This window comes from Gymnoscopelus microlampas (genome assembly GCF_963454915.1).
Source record: "Gymnoscopelus microlampas genome assembly, chromosome: 12".
NCBI lineage: Eukaryota > Metazoa > Chordata > Actinopteri > Myctophiformes > Myctophidae > Gymnoscopelus > Gymnoscopelus microlampas.
In genome coordinates this window covers 52,783,063-52,803,911 of record NC_139949.1, presented here as the reverse complement: position 1 = coordinate 52,803,911, position 20,849 = coordinate 52,783,063, and the positions used below count along the sequence as shown (strand labels likewise).

At 42.2% G+C, this 20,849-nt stretch overlaps 3 protein-coding genes across 3 annotated transcripts; 2 read left to right on the top strand and 1 right to left on the bottom strand.

The window, feature by feature from the left end:
• Positions 1–1,743: 1,743 nt before the first annotated feature.
• On the top strand, positions 1,744–9,640 carry LOC311057440 (uncharacterized protein; the record flags this gene model as incomplete). The annotated part of the gene is made up of 7 exons (XM_084074399.1): positions 1,744–1,769; positions 3,433–3,813; positions 4,264–4,509; positions 5,609–5,629; positions 6,597–6,688; positions 8,544–8,918; positions 9,320–9,640. The coding sequence occupies exons 2-7, from the start codon at positions 3,435–3,437 to the stop codon at positions 9,638–9,640; spliced, it is 1,434 nt and encodes a 477-aa protein (XP_083930525.1). The 5' UTR covers positions 1,744–1,769; positions 3,433–3,434.
• Positions 9,641–9,769: 129 nt separating this feature from the next.
• Positions 9,770–14,015, top strand: LOC311057439 (uncharacterized protein; the record flags this gene model as incomplete). Its single annotated transcript, XM_084074398.1, has 7 exons — positions 9,770–9,782; positions 10,236–10,327; positions 10,428–10,764; positions 12,421–12,488; positions 13,295–13,397; positions 13,619–13,867; positions 13,981–14,015. The coding sequence occupies 7 exons, from the start codon at positions 9,770–9,772 to the stop codon at positions 14,013–14,015; spliced, it is 897 nt and encodes a 298-aa protein (XP_083930524.1).
• Positions 14,016–19,213: 5,198 nt separating this feature from the next.
• ins (preproinsulin) lies at positions 19,214–20,367 on the bottom strand (the record flags this gene model as incomplete). Its single annotated transcript, XM_084074397.1, has 2 exons — positions 19,214–19,398; positions 20,169–20,367. The coding sequence occupies 2 exons, from the start codon at positions 20,365–20,367 to the stop codon at positions 19,214–19,216; spliced, it is 384 nt and encodes a 127-aa protein (XP_083930523.1).
• Positions 20,368–20,849: the final 482 nt, after the last annotated feature.

The following is a 20,849-nucleotide window of genomic DNA, read 5'->3' as shown; positions in this document are numbered from 1 at the left end:
TCAGGATGTTTTTTTTCTTTCTCGCAAGATCTTTTTGAAAATAGCAGATCTACAAGCTCACAACACGTCGCAGATTTGACGCTTGTAGATCGGCTATTTTCAAATAGCCAATGTATGTACATTGGCTATTACATAGGCTAAATACACACATGTATTTGTTTTCATAGGCCTTGTTGCTTATTTCTCTGACAAAATCTGGCAACAGTGATGGCATGCATAACAAGGGCATCTGACAATGACTTCATCTAGAGCCATAAATCCTTCCACATAACTTCATGAATGATTGGTGCGTCATCATCATCCAAAAGTCTTGCTTCTAATCTATTAACCCATTAAGACCTTAGGCCCATTCTACAAATTCTCAAACTGTTTTGTGCCAAGCTGCATGGACCCCCAAATTGATATGTTTTGTGCCAGGGACTGCCATGAAAGGCCTAAGAATGAATGGCACCCTTTTCACATTGCCCTATTATAGCGCCACCAGGAGGCCACACAAATTACCTATTAAAAAAAGGAAAATATATATATTGTATAATATGTATTGCCATTATCCTCCTGCCTTTATTTTTATGCCGTTTTAAGGGAAGTGCTTCGGGCACAGCAGCACAGCACCAGAGCAGCGTCTCCAAGGATCCTCAAAAGGGGGTTATTGCCCAATAATATTATTGGGCATACTTTTGACCCCCTGTTGATAAAAATAAAGGCAGGAGGATAATAATAATAGTAATGGCATTAAAACAATGCAAAAAACAAACAAACTACTATTCGACTAGTACCAACAAGGTCGACTAGTGCAGGGGTCTTCAACGTTTTCAGGCCAAGGACCCCCTAGCTGAGAGAGAGATGAAGCAGGGACCCCCTACTCTATATTGTATATAATTGTGTTTGAGATAAACTTTTGCTGCTCTTTTTTCCCTCTACACCTATAACTCTTTGCCAAAAATAGCAGATCTACAAGCTTGTAGATCTGCTATTTTTGGCTAAAGTTCTCCTCAGAAAAGGGATGCTAGGGTTCAAGTGGTTAATAAAAAAATAACTTCACACAAAGATTTGGCGGACCCCCTGTATTAACTCTGAGGACCCCCTAGGTGTCCCGGACCCCCTGTTGAAGACCCCTGGACTAGTGGTTATACTAGTCAACTAGTTGGTGAAAGCCCTAACATATATACACACACACACACACACACACACTGTGTCCTTAACTGACATTTGCACTTGGATGTGGTAGCATCCCCCCCTCCCTCCGTCCCTCCCTCCACCCCCTCTCTCTCTTCATTCAATGTTTGAGGCCAAAGCACATGTTAAAGCTTGTAGCTACAGTATCAGCCAAGATGATAACATTCCATTTCTGTATTGCGGTAGCGCAGAGTGACACATTCCTTCATGATGTTGTCTTTATGCTGGAGTGTGTGCCTGCACGCGCGTGCACGTGCGTGCGTGTATGTGTGTGTGTGTGTGTGTGTGTGTGTGTGTGTGTGTGTGTGTGTGTGTGTGTGTGTGTGTGTGTGTGTGTGTGTGTGTGTGTGTGCGCGTCAAACATTTTGCAGAAGGATAATGTGACTTTAAAGGGGTATTATGAACATTTCAACCTCCACGTTTAAACCATTTTAGCTTCATATTTACGAACAGTCGAGTTATTGCTTTTGACAAAAACACACTTCCAGTGGAATGTTTCAACGAGATCAGATCAAAACACACAGCGAGGACATGTTTTCATCAACCTCTTTTTGCTGCAGGTGAACATAGAACATGTTCTGACTTTACAGCAGGTAAGATTATTAATTAAACACTGATTATTAAATACATGGATGTTGGATGTGTAGCAGTGGTGGAAAGAGTACTCGCATTCTTTTACTCAAGTAAAGATTTCAATACTGCAATGTAGAAATACTCTGTTACAAGTAAAAGTCCGGAATTACAAATTTACTTGAGTAAAAGTACAAAAGTATTGGTAACAAAATGTACTTAAAGTACCAAAAGTAAAAGTACTGAAATGCTTGAAAATAGCCTAGGCATAAAATAGGGCTAAAGTGGTTAATCTATATGTTTTATAATGTAATAATTTATATCTGCAAAGTAACTAATTAAAGTTTTCAAATAATTGTAGTGGAGTAAAAAGTACAATATTTGCATCTGAGATGTAGTGGAGTAGAAGTAAAAGTATAGACAATTGGCAACACTCCAGTAAAGTAAAAATATCAATTTTTACTTAAGTATGTACTGTAATGTACTTAGCTACTTTACACCTCTGCGATCTACTCCACTACATCTCAAATAGGCAAATATTGAACGTTTTGCTCCACTGCAATTATTTCAAAACCTTCTTTGCCTACTTTGTAGAATTGTATAATTATTACAAAACATACATTAACCAATAAGCACTATTATACGTTGTGTATTAAACAGCCTGTCTGAAATGAGAGGTGTGATAAATATGGCATTTGTTTATGTTTAAAGCCATTGCTGGAATGCTCTCTGCTTACGTTTGTTCAACGTTGACATGGAACTCCAGCAGTGGGTCTCAACCTATGGGTAGGGACCCCCAGGGGCAGACAGTGTTGCCAGATTCTGTGAGAGAAACAAGCAACCAGGTTTAGGAAAACCAGCCCAACTACAAGCTCACAACGCGTCGCGTTGTGAGACTGAGACGTATAGTATGTTCATCATGATTATAGACATGGGGTGTGATACTGATAAGTACAGTATGTCCACACACACTCCCTGGATGCCAGAGCAGAACCTCTGCCCCACATTTTGCACATGGGCCTGTTATAGCGCCACCAGGAGGCTGATTCTGGCAAAAACACATTTCTTCACAGCACTCCTACAGCTTTTGTCCAAACATCACGCAAATCGGTACACAGTATCTCTATAGTCATAAAACAACACGAGTCTTTCAGATTTTTCATTTTCCTTCCTGATTGGCTAAGATTTACATCTGAAGTTTGCAGGAGTGGCTTGTTTTGGACAACATGCCTCAAATCTTGAACGCAGTGTCCGATTGCGGTGAACCTTTGCACGCATATTCGCACTACGTTGAGGAACAAATGTCCCCCATTTAACATTGCCCTATTATAGCGCCACCAGGAGGCCGATTTTTGCAAAACAAATTATACTAATATTAAATTAACTTATATTACTCCCACAAACATGAATCGGTACACATTATCTCTATAGTCAAGTGATCAAGACGGATCCGTCCGATTTTTTCTTCCTGATTGGCAAATTCCGAACATCGCAGGCTCACAAAGGCTTGTTGATATTCCATACTATGTGTGAACATATATGTATATACGGTACATATCGTATTGTATATATTTAAATGATTTGAGTAGTAGTAATTTTACTAGTAGTAATAATGTAAAGAACATTTAAAAAATCCATAATGCTTTTCAGCAGCACTGATCATCTCCATGCATTAAATATTCACAGACATGGCAGATCATCTCATGTTGGAAGCTCTGGAAGGTCTGACAGACGAGGACTTTAAGCAGTTCCAGAGCCACCTGAACATCCCAAAGGATCATCTTCATGATGCCGACAAGAGTGACACCATAGGCTGCATGGTGCAGACCTACAGCTCTGATGAAGCTGTGAATATCACAGCAGAGAAACCTTTAAAGAAACGGTCAAGAACCAATATTTCTTCCAAATTTAAACCATTCACATTAACTTTACCAACCAGTCCAGTTATTAAAGTCACATACTGTACACTCCCACTGGAACGTTTCAACCAGATCAGATCAAATTACACAGATCATCAACATCCCTTTCCTGCAGATGAACATAGAACATGTTCTGCCTCTTCAGCAGGTAAGATTATTATTGGGATGCACCGATATGGACATGTGTGGCCGATACCGATGTTTAGAATAACTATTTAGCTGATAGCTGATACCAATATTTGTTTATTTAGTTTTTGGTGTTATTAGTTCCCCCTTTTGTGCCAGGGAAACAAATACATCTTCATTATAAGAAATAACTGTTCAGAATCTAAAGCTTGGTAGGCTACAGAGAACCATCACACCAACATAGCCAGCTCAAAATGTATGCTTATCAACAACAGAGACATATCAGCTGCCATCGGTTAATGTCAGCTATACATATACATATATATATATATATATATATATATATATATATATATATATATATATATATATATATATATATATATATATATATATATATATATATATAAAACTATCTTTCCATAATGCTTTTCAGCAGCACTGATCATCTCCATTCATTAAATATTCACAGAAATGGCAGATCATCTCATATTGGAAGCTCTGGAGGGTCTGACAGACGAGGACTTTAAGCAGTTCCAGAGCCACCTGAACATCCCAAAGGATCATCTTCAGGATGCTGACAAGAGGGACACCATAGGCCGCATGGTGCAGACCTACAGCTCTGCTGAAGCTGTGAATATCACTGAGGATATTCTGAGGAAAATCACCAGGAATGATCTAGCAGAGAAACTTTCAAAGAAATTGTCAAGAATCAAAGGTAAGACATGAAAAGGAACTTGATTGATTGATTGATGTACTTTATTTAGTAAGACATGAGAACAACAGTACATTGAAGTACAAATTCACGATACAAGGTCTACTAAACTGGAAGACTCATAAAAGCACTGAGCTTGTTTCAAATGAGTTTCCCATGCACACAAATCATGATGACATATAAGAGACAGACAGATATACACAACTACTATAGAATGTCATACAATCAGTTTACAGGTTACTGGTATGAAGAGTAAGAAATATGTACAAAAGGAGAAGGAGAGAGGGGGGGGGGGGGTAGGGGGGTAGGGGGTAGGGGGGTAGGTTAAGGTACTACAAAAGGTTCTCGTCGTTGTCGCTATAAAAGTCTGATGTGTCCTTGGCCTCTAGGGAGTGTGCGTGCAAAGTTTCACACTGATCGGTTTAAAAATAGTTGGCGCATATCGGGCTGTTATAGCGCCACCATGAGGCTGCCATTTCTTCCTTGGCCTAGTGGGCATGTCCGTGCAAAGTTTCATGGCAATGGCCCGCTGCGTTCATGATTTAAGGCATTTTGTTCAAAACAAGCCACTCCTGCAAACTTTGGAAGCCAATCTTAGACAATCACGATGGAAAATGAAAAATCGGACAGATCCGACTTGATTACATGACTATAGAGATACTATGTACAGATTTGCGTGATATTTGGACAGAATAAGCGCCATAACAGGCTGATTTAAAACATTTGGGGCAGAGGTTCTGCTTTGGCATCCAGGATGTGTGTGTACAGTTTCACGTAGATCGGGCAAACGGTTCCTCGGGCAAACGATGCCTCAGATAATGAACGCACCTCTGATTGCCGTGAAACTTTGCACGCACAAATCGGCACCACCATTTTGTTACTACTCCTAGAGATGTACGTAAATGTTGATTTAAGTACACGGTAAATTAATAAAAAATACTGTAACCTACTGATGCATTATTTATAGTACACTATGAATAGATTTTTATTTCACCAATTTTATGATCTTTATCTTTGGCTTATTTTACATGTTCTTGTCTTATTGATACTGTGTGATATTGAATTGTTGTCTTTTGTATTGTTGTTTCTGTGTGGACTCCAGGCATAGTGAAGACCAGATTCGGTAAGTACTTAGTAAAACTACTGTCCAACTATTTGATATATTTTGCATGAAATAAGTGTTGAATGGCTCTATATTCTGATAATAATATTGATAATAATAATAATAATAGTAATAACTTGAATTTATATAGCCCCTTTCAGAAACCCAAGGACCCAAGCATTGAATTCATGGAGATTTGTTTGTTTTTGACGCATTCCTGAGCCAATAATTTGATGAGCTGGTGTATTTCCGGTAGGAGACTCAAAGAGTCTACTTTGAGTCTCCTACCGGATACATTAGCATCTTTCTGTCTGTAATCAAATTATTGGTTTAGGAATGCGACAAAAACGTCTCCATGAATTTAATGCTTCATGGGGTGTGTAATTAATAGAAAATAAGTCATTTTTGGATGAACTACTCCTTTAAGGGCTCCCAGTAAAAGCTTTATTTGTTAACGTTTTGATTAAAACGACCTCCTTCAGAATTTCTTCTGAAGTCATCTGAAGAAAAGTCTTCTGAAGAAAAGTCTTCTGAAGAAGACTGTTTAAGACAAAATGTTCACAAATAAAGCTGAGACTGAGACCCCTTTAAGCCACAGCGTGCAAACTTTAATTTAGCACTGCCTCTGGTTTCCGTCGGTCTTGCAATTACCCTCCAATGGATGTGCAGGTTTTGTTTTCTTTTAGCTTTGCACTCTCAACATCCAATTTCAATGCCCTTTTTCAAGTTCCCCAAAATGCCTTTTTTTCCCCCCAGAAACCCTATCACCCCCTACTGTTCCATTTCAACAGTTTGGAGACGTGTTTCACCAACTAAATTAACAATAAACAGCAGTCATTGAATTATGGCCAATTCTGTACCAGGTTCATACTGCATGTGTTTTTAACTCATGGTGGCCATTACTGGGAAAAGTCTGATATGTGTTAAATGCCACACCCATTGTTTAAACAATGTTGTTTAAACTATCTGCATCATCTACCATGTCCAGCCTCCCTGCCCACCTCCGGTCCAGAGCTGGTCTCCATGATGAAGATCGGTACCAGAGTCATGAGAGGACCAGACTGGGAATGGGGAGATCAGGTTAATACACCATAAAAATGTTTGCAAACTTATAGTGAATATTATACATTAGGTACAGTTTGACAGACCAGTATATCACTGATAGATTAGAGGGTGATCTTGTTTTTGAGGATTGATCATGTTTTGTTTTCAGAAGAAATTGGACATAACCCCTCCTGACTCTTTGTGTTTATCCATTTATAAAAATAAGAATATATGTATTTTTTTCTTGTGGTCTTCAGGTCATGGTCATTAATGAACATTTATTGTCATAGTTTTAATCAACATAATTGACACCTCTTTGTGTGCTCTGGTATAGGATGGACCGGCACCTGGGCTGGGGCGGGTCTTCAAAGAACCAGATGAGGATGGATGGATGATGGTCAAGTGGGACTGGTGTCCTGTATCAGGAATCAGCTACCGGATGGGCCGGAAGGGCAAGTATGACCTCCAACTGGCAAAGTCACCAGTCGTCACCCAGCATGCCACCGTGTCTGCTGCCCAGCCTGTCACCCAGCCTGCCACCCAGTCTACCACCCTGCCTGTCACCCAGCCTGTCACCCTGCCTGTCACCCAGTCTGCCACCCTGCCTGTCCATTGGGTTTATTGGGACCATGGCACAACCAGCAGAATGGGCAAGGAGGGCAAGGACGACCTCAAACTGGCAGAGCCAATGTGCACCACCCAGCCTGCCACCCAGCCTGTCACCCAGCCTGTCCGTGCGTATTTAATAGCAAATAGATGTCAATGCTTAGACCCCTGCGCTAGGCGTCAGGTTCTAATCACCCTATCAGGGGTTTATTTCTCAATAATGACCTGCTCCCTATTGATTATCCCTTGCATAAATTATCTGTATCATTTACATGTCCAGCCTCCCTGCCCACCTCTGGTCCAGAGCTGGTCTCAATGATGAAGATCGGCACCAGAGTTATGAGAGGACGAGACTGGGAATGGGGACGAGAGGTTTGATAATAAACTAGAAAATGTGCTCCTCGGAGCACAGGTCTCCGCCAGTACTGTTCCTGATTAATCCTGTCTTAAGTGTTACTCCGCCATTTCTCAGCCATTACTCCTGTCTTACCTCACTTTGAAAGAGGCATCTATTTATAGGCCGCTATACGTCATGCATCTCACTAGCCGATCAGAGCACACTCTTTCAACGTATTGTCACGTGTCACGTGAGGCTTGACCAATGTTAGCTTGGCCGAGGGGGGGGCGGAAAGTGAAAACATAGTCTCCTGGCGGAGACAAATATAAAACATTTTAGTGACCTTATAGTGAATATTATAGAGTAAATTAGAATCCGTTGCTGAATCCTACCACCCAGTCTACCACTCAGTCTGCCACCCAGTCTGCCATGGATTCACTGCTAGATTAGTGGGTTATTGATCATGTTGTCTTAAAGGGCCAGACCACTTTGGTAGAGGTTTGGGTTGTGTAGTTACCTTGCCATGATGTAACGCCAAAGGTGGACAAGAAATCAATAATAATTGCTCCATTGATTAGAAATTGATAATTGAAAATATGCTCCTCATTGACTTACATTGTACGGTGAAACAGCTCTCAAAGTCACTCTTGTAGCATGTAAACAAACACAAACAAAGTTGATCCAGCCAATATATATCACCAAACCCAGTAGTTTCTTTTTTTTTTTTTACATCCTGTTGATTTCGCAATTTTTATTAGTTAGAAACCCCAGACTAGATCCGCTGAACCGTATCTTTAAATAGTAAAATCAACAGAAAGATGACATTTTATATATAAAAAAATGAGATGTTCCATATGGTTTGAATCAACTTTGTTTGTGTTTGTTTACGTGTCAAAAGAGTGAGTTTTAATCAACCCAATTGACACCTCTCTCTGTGCTCTGGTATAGGATGGACCTCGTGGGCTGGGGAGGGTCTGCAAAGAACCAGATGAGGATGGAATGATGAAGGTCAAGTGGGACTCGGGCACTTGGGGAGCCAAATTCAGCTACCGGATGGGCCGGGAGGGCAAGTATGACCTCCAACTGGCAGAGCCACCAGCCGCTGCCCAGACCACCATCCAGTCTGCCACCCAGCGCGCCAACCAGTCTGCCATGCCTCCTGTCACCCAGTCTGTCACCCAGCCGGCCACACCGGCTCGGCCTGCCATCCAGCCTAAGCCTGCCATCCAGCCTGCCATCCAGCCTGCCATCCAGCCTGCCATCCAGCCTGCCATCCAGCCTGCCATCCAGCCTTCCATCCAGCCTGCCATCCAGTCTGCCAGTGTACAGGGTCTGTTTGGGTTTTTGGATTTGCATGTTCAGTTCAAATTGAATGTAACTTCCGAGTTTTGTTTCAGGTACTTATGTAGACATATACTGTAAGACTGTGATGACTGGCCCAGTGGTTGTTGTCTTATATTATATGTGCTGAGCCACACACGTTTGAAATTAACTCAATATCTTCCAATCTAAATGAGCTATAGCTGTATGTCAGTTTGGATAAGCTTGGTCCATTAATTTTCCACAGACAATTTGGTAGCAATCAGACCTATGATTTAGGAGGAAATATAAACAAATAATCTAGTCTAGTCAGATGTTGTTGTTGGATGTCTATTGAACAAGTTGTGTTTGAATCAGACTCGCTGCATAGGAGTTGTGACATTTTAAACATATTTGTTGTACAGGTGACATACACATCTTCCATCTTCCTGGGCTGCGTCAGATCCGGACAAACCTGCCAATGGATGATCGGACCAAGGTCCACTGTGACACCCAGCCTGCCACCCAGCCTGCCACCCAATCTGCTACCCGGCCTCAGTCTGCCACCCAGCATCGGTCTACCACCCGGGCTGCTACCCATTCTCATTCTGCAACCCTGCCTCGGCCTGCCACCTGGCCTGCCCCCCAGCCTGCCCCCCGGCCTGCCCCCCAGCCTGCCCCCCAGCCTGCCCCCCGGCCTGCCACAGAGGACTCCCACAGAGGTCAGCACAGTGACATTAAAATAAATCCTATAAACATACAGTAGCAACAAAGCTGTGATTCTGCATGATTCAACACTATGTGAAGGTGCATATAGCAGGGAAACTGGACGCTATCATAGCCAACCACTCCCACCTCCTCCACATTGTGGGGCAATGGAGCAGGAGGGTAAATTATAGATGAATCTACCCCAAGGGGAAATACAATAGACATAGACAGTCTTTTGTGCCGGTAGCCATGAAGATGTATAATGAGGTCACAATGGTTGCTCTATTTGTTCAATAGTCTAATTAGCTCTGAAGTAACAACAGTTCATTACAGTAAGGACACCAGTTTGACATTAATTGATCAGTATAATCAAAATTAAATGAGATATTAACAAGCTATGTGTCAGTTATGATACGCTTGGTCCGATAATTATCCTCAGACTATTTGGTAGCAATCAGACCTATGATTTAGAAGTATAGAGGCAGAACATCTAGTCACATGGATCATTAATATATGAGCAAATATGGATGTCTTAAGCTAATTTGGTATAAATCAGACTGACTACAGTACATAGGAGTTATGACAGTTAAAATGTCATATTTGTATAAAATGTCTATCATGTACCATGTCCAGCCTCCCTGCCAACCTCTGGTCAAGAGCTGGTCTCCATGATGAAGATCGGTACCAGAGTTATGAGAGGACCAGACTGGACATACGGAGATGAGGTCAGTTAATAAAAGATAAACATTAACAGTCTGTGATTGGCATATAAGCTCATAGTTCTATTCAAATAACATTGACACCGCCTTCTGCGCTTTGGTACAGGATGGAACCCCACCTGGACTAGGTCTGGTCCGGACAAATGTGCTCAAGGATGGATGGATCATCGTCCACTGGGACTCTGGTACAACCAGGAGATACCGAATGGGCAAGGATGGCAAGTATGACCTCAAACTGGCAGAGCCAATGTGCACCCCCCAGCCTTTCACCCAGCCTGTCTCTCAGCCTAGATGTGCCACCCGATCTCAGTATATCATCCGGTCTCAGTCCGCCAACTGGTCTCGGTCTACCACCCAGGCTGCCACCCGGCCTCGGTCTGCCACCACGCTTCGGCTTGACATCCAGCTTGCCATCCAGTCTGCCACAGAGGACTCCCACACAGGTCAGCACAGTGACATTTAAATAAATCCTTTAAACATACAGTAGCAACAAAGTGGTGATTCGGCATGATTCAACATGAAGGTGCATATTGCTCGGAAACTGGACGCTATCATAGCCAACCACTCCAACCTCCTCCACATTGTGGGGCAATGGAGCAGGAGAGTAAATTATAGATTAATCTACCCCTAAGGGGAAATACAATAGACGTAGACTGTCTTTTGTGCCGGTAGCCATGAAGATGTATAATGAGGCACACAATGGTTGCTCTGTTCGTTCAATAGTCTAATTAGCTCTGAAGTAACAACAGTTCATTACAGTAAGGACACCAGTTTGACATTAATTGGTCAGTATAATCAAAACTAAATGAGATATTAACAAGCTGTGTGTCAGTTTTGATACGCTTGGTCCATATGGATGTCTTTAGCTAATTTGGTATAAATCAGACTGACTGATTAGGAATTCTGACCGTTCAAATGTGTGTATCATTTACCATGTCCAGCCTCCCTGCCAACCTCTGGTCCAGAGCTGGTCTCCATGATGAAGATCGGTACCAGAGTCATGAGAGGACCAGACTGGACATACGGAGATGAGGTCAGTTAATAAAAGATAAACATTAACAGTAGGTGATGAGCCTCATAGATTGTATCAATACAATTGACACCGCTTTGTGTGCTTTGGTACAGGATGGACCCCCACCTGGGCTGGGTCGGGTCCATACAAATCTGCGCACAAATGGAATAATCAAGGTTCAATGGGACTATGAGACTAATGAGACCAGGGGATACAGAATGGGCAAGGATGGCAAGTACGACCTCAAACTGGCAGAGCCAATGTGCACCACCCAGCCTGCCACCCAGCCTGCCACCCAGCCTGCCATCCAACCTGCCACCCAACCTGCCACCCAACCTGCCACCCAGCCTGCCACCCAACCTGCCACCCAGCCTGTCACCCAGCCTGCCACCCAGTCTGCCACCCAGCCTGCCACCCAGCCTGCCACAGAGGACTTCCACACAGGTCAGCACAGTGACATTAAAATAAATCATTATATAGTCACAAAGCGGCAATTTGCGAGTTAAAGATCCTTGACATACTGTACTGTTGTTGATGTCTTAGATCATTTCAAAGTGTTTTAAAAGATTTTAACTGAAACCCTACCCCTATATAATTTTATAAATCATTAAAAAGTCATGCGGTATCAATCAATGTTCCCACCAGGATAAATTCCCCACAATGTGCCTGACTGTAGTAAAAGCTTCACTGGGCCTTCATTCAATTGTCATATGGCAAAAGGATCAGCCGCAGCATGAAGCCGTTTCCAGTAACCAACGTCGGAAAGCCTGGTTTCTATTTTTCTCAGTTCTGATCTATATCCTCGGTACTATTGGTTAATTCTGGAAAAACTAAACACGGACAGGATTGATTCTGTACCGTAGGTCTGATTGAAGGGGAATAGGCAGCTTCAGATAAATCTAATGTCCACTTCTCTGATGGGAAGAAGTTTGGTGTATTTATGGATTATGAACATGGTAACATGTCCTCTTATGATGTGGAGTGCAGAGATCTGATCTATTCCTTTACTGGCAGCATATTCTAGCATTCAGTCCCTATCGTAACAACAATGATGCTAACCCTGTTCCCCTGATCATAACCCCTCCAGCACCAGCACCTCTGACCACCTCCGATCCAGAGTCAAGAGAGGATGGGACTGCAGGTGGAAAAGACCAGGTCAGTTAGTAACATTAATATTAGCGTTAGTGATCTTATAGTGAATATTATACACAGCGATCAATTTCACAGACGAGTATATAGGTTTGTAAGTACCCTTGGGCCTGAGCTATGTGGCTCAAATACACCCCCTGGACATGATGCTAGTTTGTCAAATGATGCCTTTACCGAGATGTGGATTTAGCGACTATGAGAAATGAAACAAAGATCAACTTTGAGACTCCAAATTTCGAGCGGACACTCAAACCACAAGGCCACTGAAATGGCCAATAACCCATCACTCAATTGTATAACAACAATGAGACCACAATGTCACAGTTGGACAAATAGTTTTGTCTTCTTTAGCTTTTTTTTTTTTTTTGCTTGAGTAGTTAGTAGGAATAAACACAGATGCACCCGGGTGGAAGTGGACTAAGAAAAGGGAGGAGCCAAACCAAGTTCCTGTTTTACACAAAAGAGTAAAAAAAAGAGTACCAGAAGATTTCCCAGATTGGTTGATAGCTAGTCAACAACCACCCCCCTTAACCTCCTCTGCGGTAGCAAACGACAAAACGCTAAATGTTTGACTTATACACATTCCCGATCAGCATCAGATCGGGAACATGCTCTCCAGTTAATTTTGACACAGGCAGTCAGAAAAATGTAATTTCAGGGTTGGTTCAATCAGTCTTTTTATTTGAAAACCATTTCAAAACTACAGACGTGTAGGATGCCTTCACAATTGTGATAACATGTTCAGAAATATGTGAAATTAAATCCCACAGTCCATTTGTGACAAACTGAATATCTCTCTCTACTGTTTTTAGGATGACCAGTACGAGGTGAGCAGCAAACCAGGTCTCTGTGTGATCATCAACAATGAGAACTTTGGATACTTTAGTACACGACTTGGAACAAACAAGGATGCTGGTATGGATGTTGTCTGGATAATACTTACCCTCATACGCTTTACTGTTGGTTGCTTGTACCTTTTATGGCAGATTATGGCATTTCAAAATCATAAATTGCTCTTGAGGAGCGTGACAACTTCACATCTGAAATGTAAACATGAGAAGCAAATGCTATTCTGTAACTGGTTTCTTTGGTGGTTGAATCTTAATGACTAAAGGGTTTGTTTTCCTCCACTGCAGACGATTTGGCCGATACCTTCAGCTGGCTGGGCTTCAGAGTGTTGATGTTTAAAGACCAAACCATGAGCCAAATGCACGAGATCCTCAACTGTTTGTCTTCTTTGACTTTGAAGGACCTCGCTGAGTTACAGAGGTTCAACGTAGAGGAATGGTCCACGGAGCACTGGGAGTTCACCAACCTTAAAGTTGAGGATCCTCCACAGCACGGCGATGTCTTTGTCTGCTGCATTATGAGTCACGGAGAAAAGGGTAGTGTTATGGGGACCGACAGGGAGCTCCTCCTCATTGAAGACATACTTGCGTGCTTCAACGGAGTTAACTGCCGTGTCCTTGTGAACAAACCCAAAGTGTTCTTCATCCAGGCCTGTCAGGGCGAGGCGACGCAGCCAGGGGTTGAACCAGACTGTATTATAAGACCCCAAATAAATGTGAAGGCTCCTCACGTTCCTGTGGAAGCAGATTTCCTGCTCGCCATGGCCACTGTGGAGAATTATTTAGCATTCAGGGACAGAACAACTGGGACCTGGTTCATACAGTCTGTGTGCGAACAGCTGAGAAAACGCTGTCCCAGGTAATTATCTAATGAAGAAAGAAAGACATTTACATAAATTGATGTATGAATATGTTATTAACACTTTGACTGCCATGATTGAAACATAGTTTTTCATCCCCATGCCTCGGGCTCAATTAGTTAATGTAATCACAATCATTTTGACAACTTTTACCCATTAACATACAAAATGCAGATCTACAAGCTCACAGCTGCGAGCTTGTACAGTACATCTGCTATTTTTGAAAAGTTTTGAAAAGTTTTGAAAAACTTTGAACTTTTAATCTTCTCTTCTGGGGGTCCCTGGAACAACATTTTCAGATGGGGTTCCGTAGCAAAATACATCAATTCGGGGGTCCTTGGCATGAACAAAAAGTTTGAGAACTACTGGTTTAAATGACTGCAATACAATCAAGTGCCACGTGTGGAGATGTTCTGAGCGTTGTGTGTGTTTTGTTACAGGGGCGACGACCTCCTGACCATTCTCCTTCGGGTCAACAACGATGTGAGCCAGAAGGAGGATCCGGTGTCTCCGGGGAGCATAAAGCAGATGTCTGAAGTTAAGCGCGTCACCCTGAGGAAAAAGCTGGTGTTTTCACCAATTCCAAAACAGCAGAAAGACTGAGTTCATTCACATGCAACACACACAGCATTATGGCTATAGATTGATTGATTGATTGATTGATTGATTGATACTTTGTTAGTCAGAAATGCAAACAGCACAAGGTACGGTCAGACATTTGAGCTAAAAGGATAACACAAAAAATAAGTCCTGGGGACAGTGGCGTGCACAGACATTTTGAGGGGCAGGTGCTCAAGTAAATTATACTTTTTTTTGTTTACTTGGTCTGCTCTTTTTTCACTCTACACCTATACCTCTTTGCCAAAAATAGCAGATCTACAAGCCCACAACGCCTCGCAGCGCGAGGCGTTGTGAGCTTGTAGATCTGCTATTTTTGGCTAACGTTCTCCTCAGAAAAGGGATGCTAGGTTTCGAGTGGTTATGGTTAAAAGAAAAATCATATCACATAGAGATTTGGCGGAACCCCTGTAGTAACTCTGAGGACCAGTGCCAGAGGTTTATTAAAAGTAAAACAGGGTACATCCAGTGCCAGTGTGTTTCTTACTGTTTACGCCGACAAGTTTTCATATAATTGTAGTGGAGTAAAAGTACAATATTTGCCTGCAGAAGAGATGAACACTGGAGTCGCACGGACAATTTAAGCCTTTTATTGATACAGTGCAAGTAAAAAAGAGTGACTGACGTTTCGGTCTTTCGGTCTTTACAATATTTGCCTCTGAGATGTAGTGGAGTAGAAGTAAAAAATATAGAGGTAAAAAGTACCTCAGAATTGTACTTAATACAATACTTAAGTAATAAGTACCGTACTTGGTTACTTTGCACCACTGCTATCCGCTAATTAATGTCCTAGGTAAAGTGGAATTATGTTGTTGCCGGTGATGCGTGAGGAGGCTTTGTTTATACTTTTTTTTGTTTGTTTTTTTAACCTGGAAATTTGCAAAAAAATTGTAATAAATTAAATGGAAAAAGTAATTGGAATAAATACGGCCCCTCGTGCACCAATTAGAAAGACAATATCAGTCGCCAGAACCAAGGACGGGTGTTTTCAATTAATCTAACATGGTTAAAATGGAGTTTGGAGTCACAATGCAACTTAATAAACTGTCTGGGGTGAAACTAAAAGAGTAGAGTAGGTGTTAAAATGACCCCAAACATGTTTGAGCGTGAAATATCCCTTTAAATGTGGTATACAGCACTGCCACCTAACAGTGGTGGCTGCATCCTACTATAATTCTAGTAACCTCTGTCTGTTTGTCTCTCTGTAGTGGTAGGTGAAGCTACCCGGTTCTCCTCAGTGGCTGGACCAATTGCTCTGATTTTGCACACAGCCATTGACCATTACCATCTGAACTTAAAACTGTGAAGCCCGTTTTTCGATTTCATCAAATCTCAGCTTCTTATTAGCGTTTTTGTGTCAAACACTGTCGCCATGGTTACGGGGCTGCCCAGCTATGGGACGAACTGCCTCCCGGGTTGCCAGATCATGTGCGCATATCCCCCCACGGATGCGCTGCGCCGACCGGGTATGGTCTAGTGTCTATAATTTACAGCATACATGGGCAACTGGTGACCCCCACCTTCACTTAATGCAGCCCCCACCTTCACTCAATGCGGCCCCCACCTTCACTTAATGTGGCCCCCACCTTCACTTAATGCGGCCCCCACCTTCACTTTATGTGGCCCCCACCTTCACTTTATGTGGCCCCCACCTTCACTTTATGTGGCCCCCACCTTCACTTAATGCGGCCCCCACCTTCACTTAATGCGGCCCCCACCTTCACTTAATGCGGCCCCCACCTTCACTTAATGCGGCCCCCACCTTCACTTAATGTGGCCCCCACCTTCACTTAATGCGGCCCCCACCTTCACTTAATGCGGCCCACAGGTTAATATCAGAATACTGATATACTATTTTCTTCAGTTACAATTCCAAACATGCAAACATGACCCGCTTTAATGACTTCAGTCTATATTAGTAGCTTCATGACTAGTATTACAATTCTATTGTCTTTGTTATATCCAAAGTATTTGTATTTAAGTTCATAAAGTTTGTATAACTACATTTGAAATGACATTTCTCTCTTTCAGGATTCTAATTAAAAAATAGCAAAGCAATATTCTGGATTCCAATTAAAAAATAGCAAAAATAGCAGATCTACAAGCTCAAAACGCGTCGCAGCGCGACGCGTTTTGAGCTTGTAGATCTGCTATTTTTGCTACTTTTGTGTGACATAGAATGGCGAAGTACGGCATTAATTTACAAAAAAAGTTAAAATACGGAGATAAGAGGTGCCTGACAGTGTATGCAATGTGTCCCTCTGGAGTGACTGTGTAAATATAGCGGCCCTCTGCATCATCAAAGTTGCATCACACCTGATTTACAGAGAGCTACATTGACAGAGATTGAAGTTAGGCTGATTCTGTGTGAGTCTGGAGCTAATATCACAAACATATTTCAGGACCCTCTCATAGAGTCTCCATAGAGTCATTTACAGTAGTGGAAAAAGTACTCAAATGTTTTACCTAAGTAAAAGTATCAACACTGCAATATGCAATATACAAGTAAAAGTCCGGAATTCAAAAAAGTACCAAAAGTAAAAGTACTCATTATGCAGATTGTCCCATTTCAAGTAAAAATAGCAGATCTACAAGCTTTGTGAGCTTGTAGATCTGCTATTTTCAAATGGCTGAAATGTATAGGGTTGAAGTGTGTTCTGTAATTATAATCAAAATCTACAAAGCAACTAGTATCTAAAATGTTCAAATAATTGTAGCAGAGTATAGTACAATATTTGCCTCTGAGATGTAGTGGAGTAAAAGTAAAAATACTGAAAATCGGAAACACTCCAGTAAGTAAAAATACCTCAAAAGTGCACTTAAGTAAAGTAAAGAAAATGTTTTTATTGTTTGTATTAAATGTATTAAACGTTCATGTGTTTTACTACAGGCCTGCATGTTGTCAGCAGTACAATCACACACAGGTCAATACACCACACTGCATGTTAGCATGTTAAAGCTAAGCGGCTAACTCACCCCTGGACAATGCACTCAGTTGGGGAAGAAAATGGCCGACAGTTGATCATGAAGATGATTAAACTTCTCGTTCAGCTGTCAGGGCTGTTCTCCACTCTACTTCCATGTGGTTGAAGCTCAAATTTTAAAAGGTGATTATTGTATTTACCCCCAAATACAATGGAGCGCAATGTCTGTCTGTCTCACACAGGTGTGTGTGTGTGTGTGTGTGTGTGTGTGTGTGTGTGTGTGCGTTGCCACATTTTGCTTGAGAAACAGGTGGCTAGGTCTATCAAAACAAGCCCAAAAGAAGCACCTACTGTAGGCCTATAGGCTAAGGTTTGCCACTTGCCACTATATATATATATATATATATATATATATATATATATATATATATATATATATATATATATATATAGACAAAATATATTTTTGTCAATAAAAAGCTCAGTTGATTCTAGACGCATCAAGTCAAGGAAAAAGCTGAAACAGTTTATCAATTCATGGAACTTTATTTTCTAGGAAAATAATTCATTCATTCATTGGTTTTGTCAGCACTTTGTGTAATGACAGTCATTAAGACTGCATCTGTTCTGGAGGGGTGCTAAAGGGGGGCGATGGAGGGCTGCTAAAGGGGGGCAATGGAGGGGTGCTATCGGGGGGCGCTAATGGGGGGCGATAGAGAGAGGATAAAGGGGGTCGGTGTGGGGGCTACAGGTGGGCGGTGGAGATGGAGAGGGGCGCGGGGGGGGGGGGGGGGCCATGCGCTGAGGCTGACGCTCCTCTTGGGCTGAAGAAGCAAAGCTGTGGGGTGGAGATGGAGATGACAGCGTTATTATAATTAACTGAAACTAATGAAATAATCCAAAACTATAGAATTGATTAAACATTTTAGTTCATTGAAATGGAAATAAAAACGAAAAAAATAAAAATAAATACAAAGTTAGTTGACACTGTATTGTGTTGTAAAATTGAAAAAGTAAATTTATTCTGAAAATGTCCTTAGATTTGACTTTGTCAATAATATACACAAGCCTTTGGGTGCATATGAAATGTATCAATATCTTTCTTCAAAAGTAGCGAAAATAGAAGGTCTATCAAGCTGACAACATGTCACATCGAGACACGTTGTCAGCTTGTAGATCGGCTATTATTGCTAACGGCCAAAAGGTATAATAATCTCACCCGACCACCCTATATTACAACGAAAAACTAACTATCTAACTATACTAAAACTGAACTAGCACACTCGCTTTGAAAATTATGACTGAATTAAAGCAAAACTGAAATTGAAAGCAAAAAGTCCAAATGAATAAATACAAAAATCCCAAACCTTGGGAGGTGTAGATGGAGTGGATGGATGTATGGATGGATGGATGTATGGAGGAGGTTCAGTACTAACCTTGGGAGGTGTAGATGGAGTGGATGGATGTGGGTGGATGGAGGATCAGTTGCAGTAGTTCTGCAGGTCAAAGATGTTGCAGGGCTTGTGGCAGCACTGCTCCACGATGCCTCTCTTCACCATCATCTCCATCTGGTCCTTGAAGGCGAACTCTGCCACCTCGTTGTTGTTGTTGTCCCCGCCTGCTGCCGCGCCCGCTACGCCGCCCGCCTTGGGTAACCCCAAGAACCCTGAGAGGAGACACACAGGGGAAACATAATTTCACCATGGCTCCCCCTGCTGGCTGAACTCAATGATTAGAGTATTATCAACATTATTGTCACATCACAAGTTGGCCGGTTTAACAGAGTGGGTGAAATGATTCCTTCAACCAATCTCACAGACATTGTAATCACAATGGTGTTCCTCAGCTGGTTCAAACAGCCGGAAAGTAAATGTAATGATTAACTAATGTAAGTTGAATTGATTGATTGATTGAATATTTTATCAGGCAAAAAATGTAAAACGGCACAATTACATGTAAAATGCTTTGACTAAAAGGTCCGTCCAAAAAAAGTCCTTACAGAAGAAAATATCACTATGGGTGCGTTCGGAAATACAGCACTGAGCGCACTGGCCAATACAAACTAATAGGCGAGGGCGTTCCGGTGCGCAATTTCCGAACGCACCCTATATGCACAAACAAAGAAATCAGGGAAAGAAGACTTTTGTTTGATGTGATGATTTGGTAACAGACTGGGTTAATGTCGTGGTACAATGTAGACCAGTTCACAAAGTGAAAATGTGATAATTATCCGGATACTTTTGAAACTTTTTATCATATTTCAAATATGTGAGCGACTGTTGTATTGTACAGTATGTGTCTGAGAGAGAGAAAGTGAGAGAGGCACACACACACACACACACACGCACACGCGCGCGCACACACACACACACACACACACACACACACACACACACACACACACACACACACACACACACACACACACAGTCTCACCTCCCAGCAGAGAGTCCACGTCTCTCCGACTCCTAGGGTTGTAGAAGAAGCCTCTCTCTCCACACACCAGGTAAAGGGCGTCGACCAGGTGGGATCCACACAGGTGTTGAGGGGGCGTGGCCGCCTGGCATGATGGGGGGCCTGGCCACGACACCGCCAGCAGCACCAGGAGAGACACGGACTGGAGCCACAGGGCCATGCTGGGGGCACACACACATACATACACACACACACACACACACACACACACACACACACACACACACACACACACACACACACACACACACACACACACACACACACACACACACACACACACACACACACACACACACACACACACACACACACACACACACACCAGTGTCAAAGGGATAGTCATAGGGACTATGTATTAGTCACCTCATGGAGACTTGAATTCATGGATATTGTTTTAGTTTTTGTCTCATTCCTAAGACAATAATTTGGTGTCCGGCAGCGGTTTCGGTAGGAGACACAAAGAGTCTCCTTTGTGTCTCCTATACCGGAACCGCTGACAACCGGTCCGCTGGTCATCAAATTATTGGCTTAAAGGGCAAGACCACTTTGGTAGAGGTTTGGGTTGTGTAGTTACCTTGCCATGATGTAACTCCAAAGGTGGGCAAGAATTAAAAAAGAATTGCTCCATTGATTAGAAAT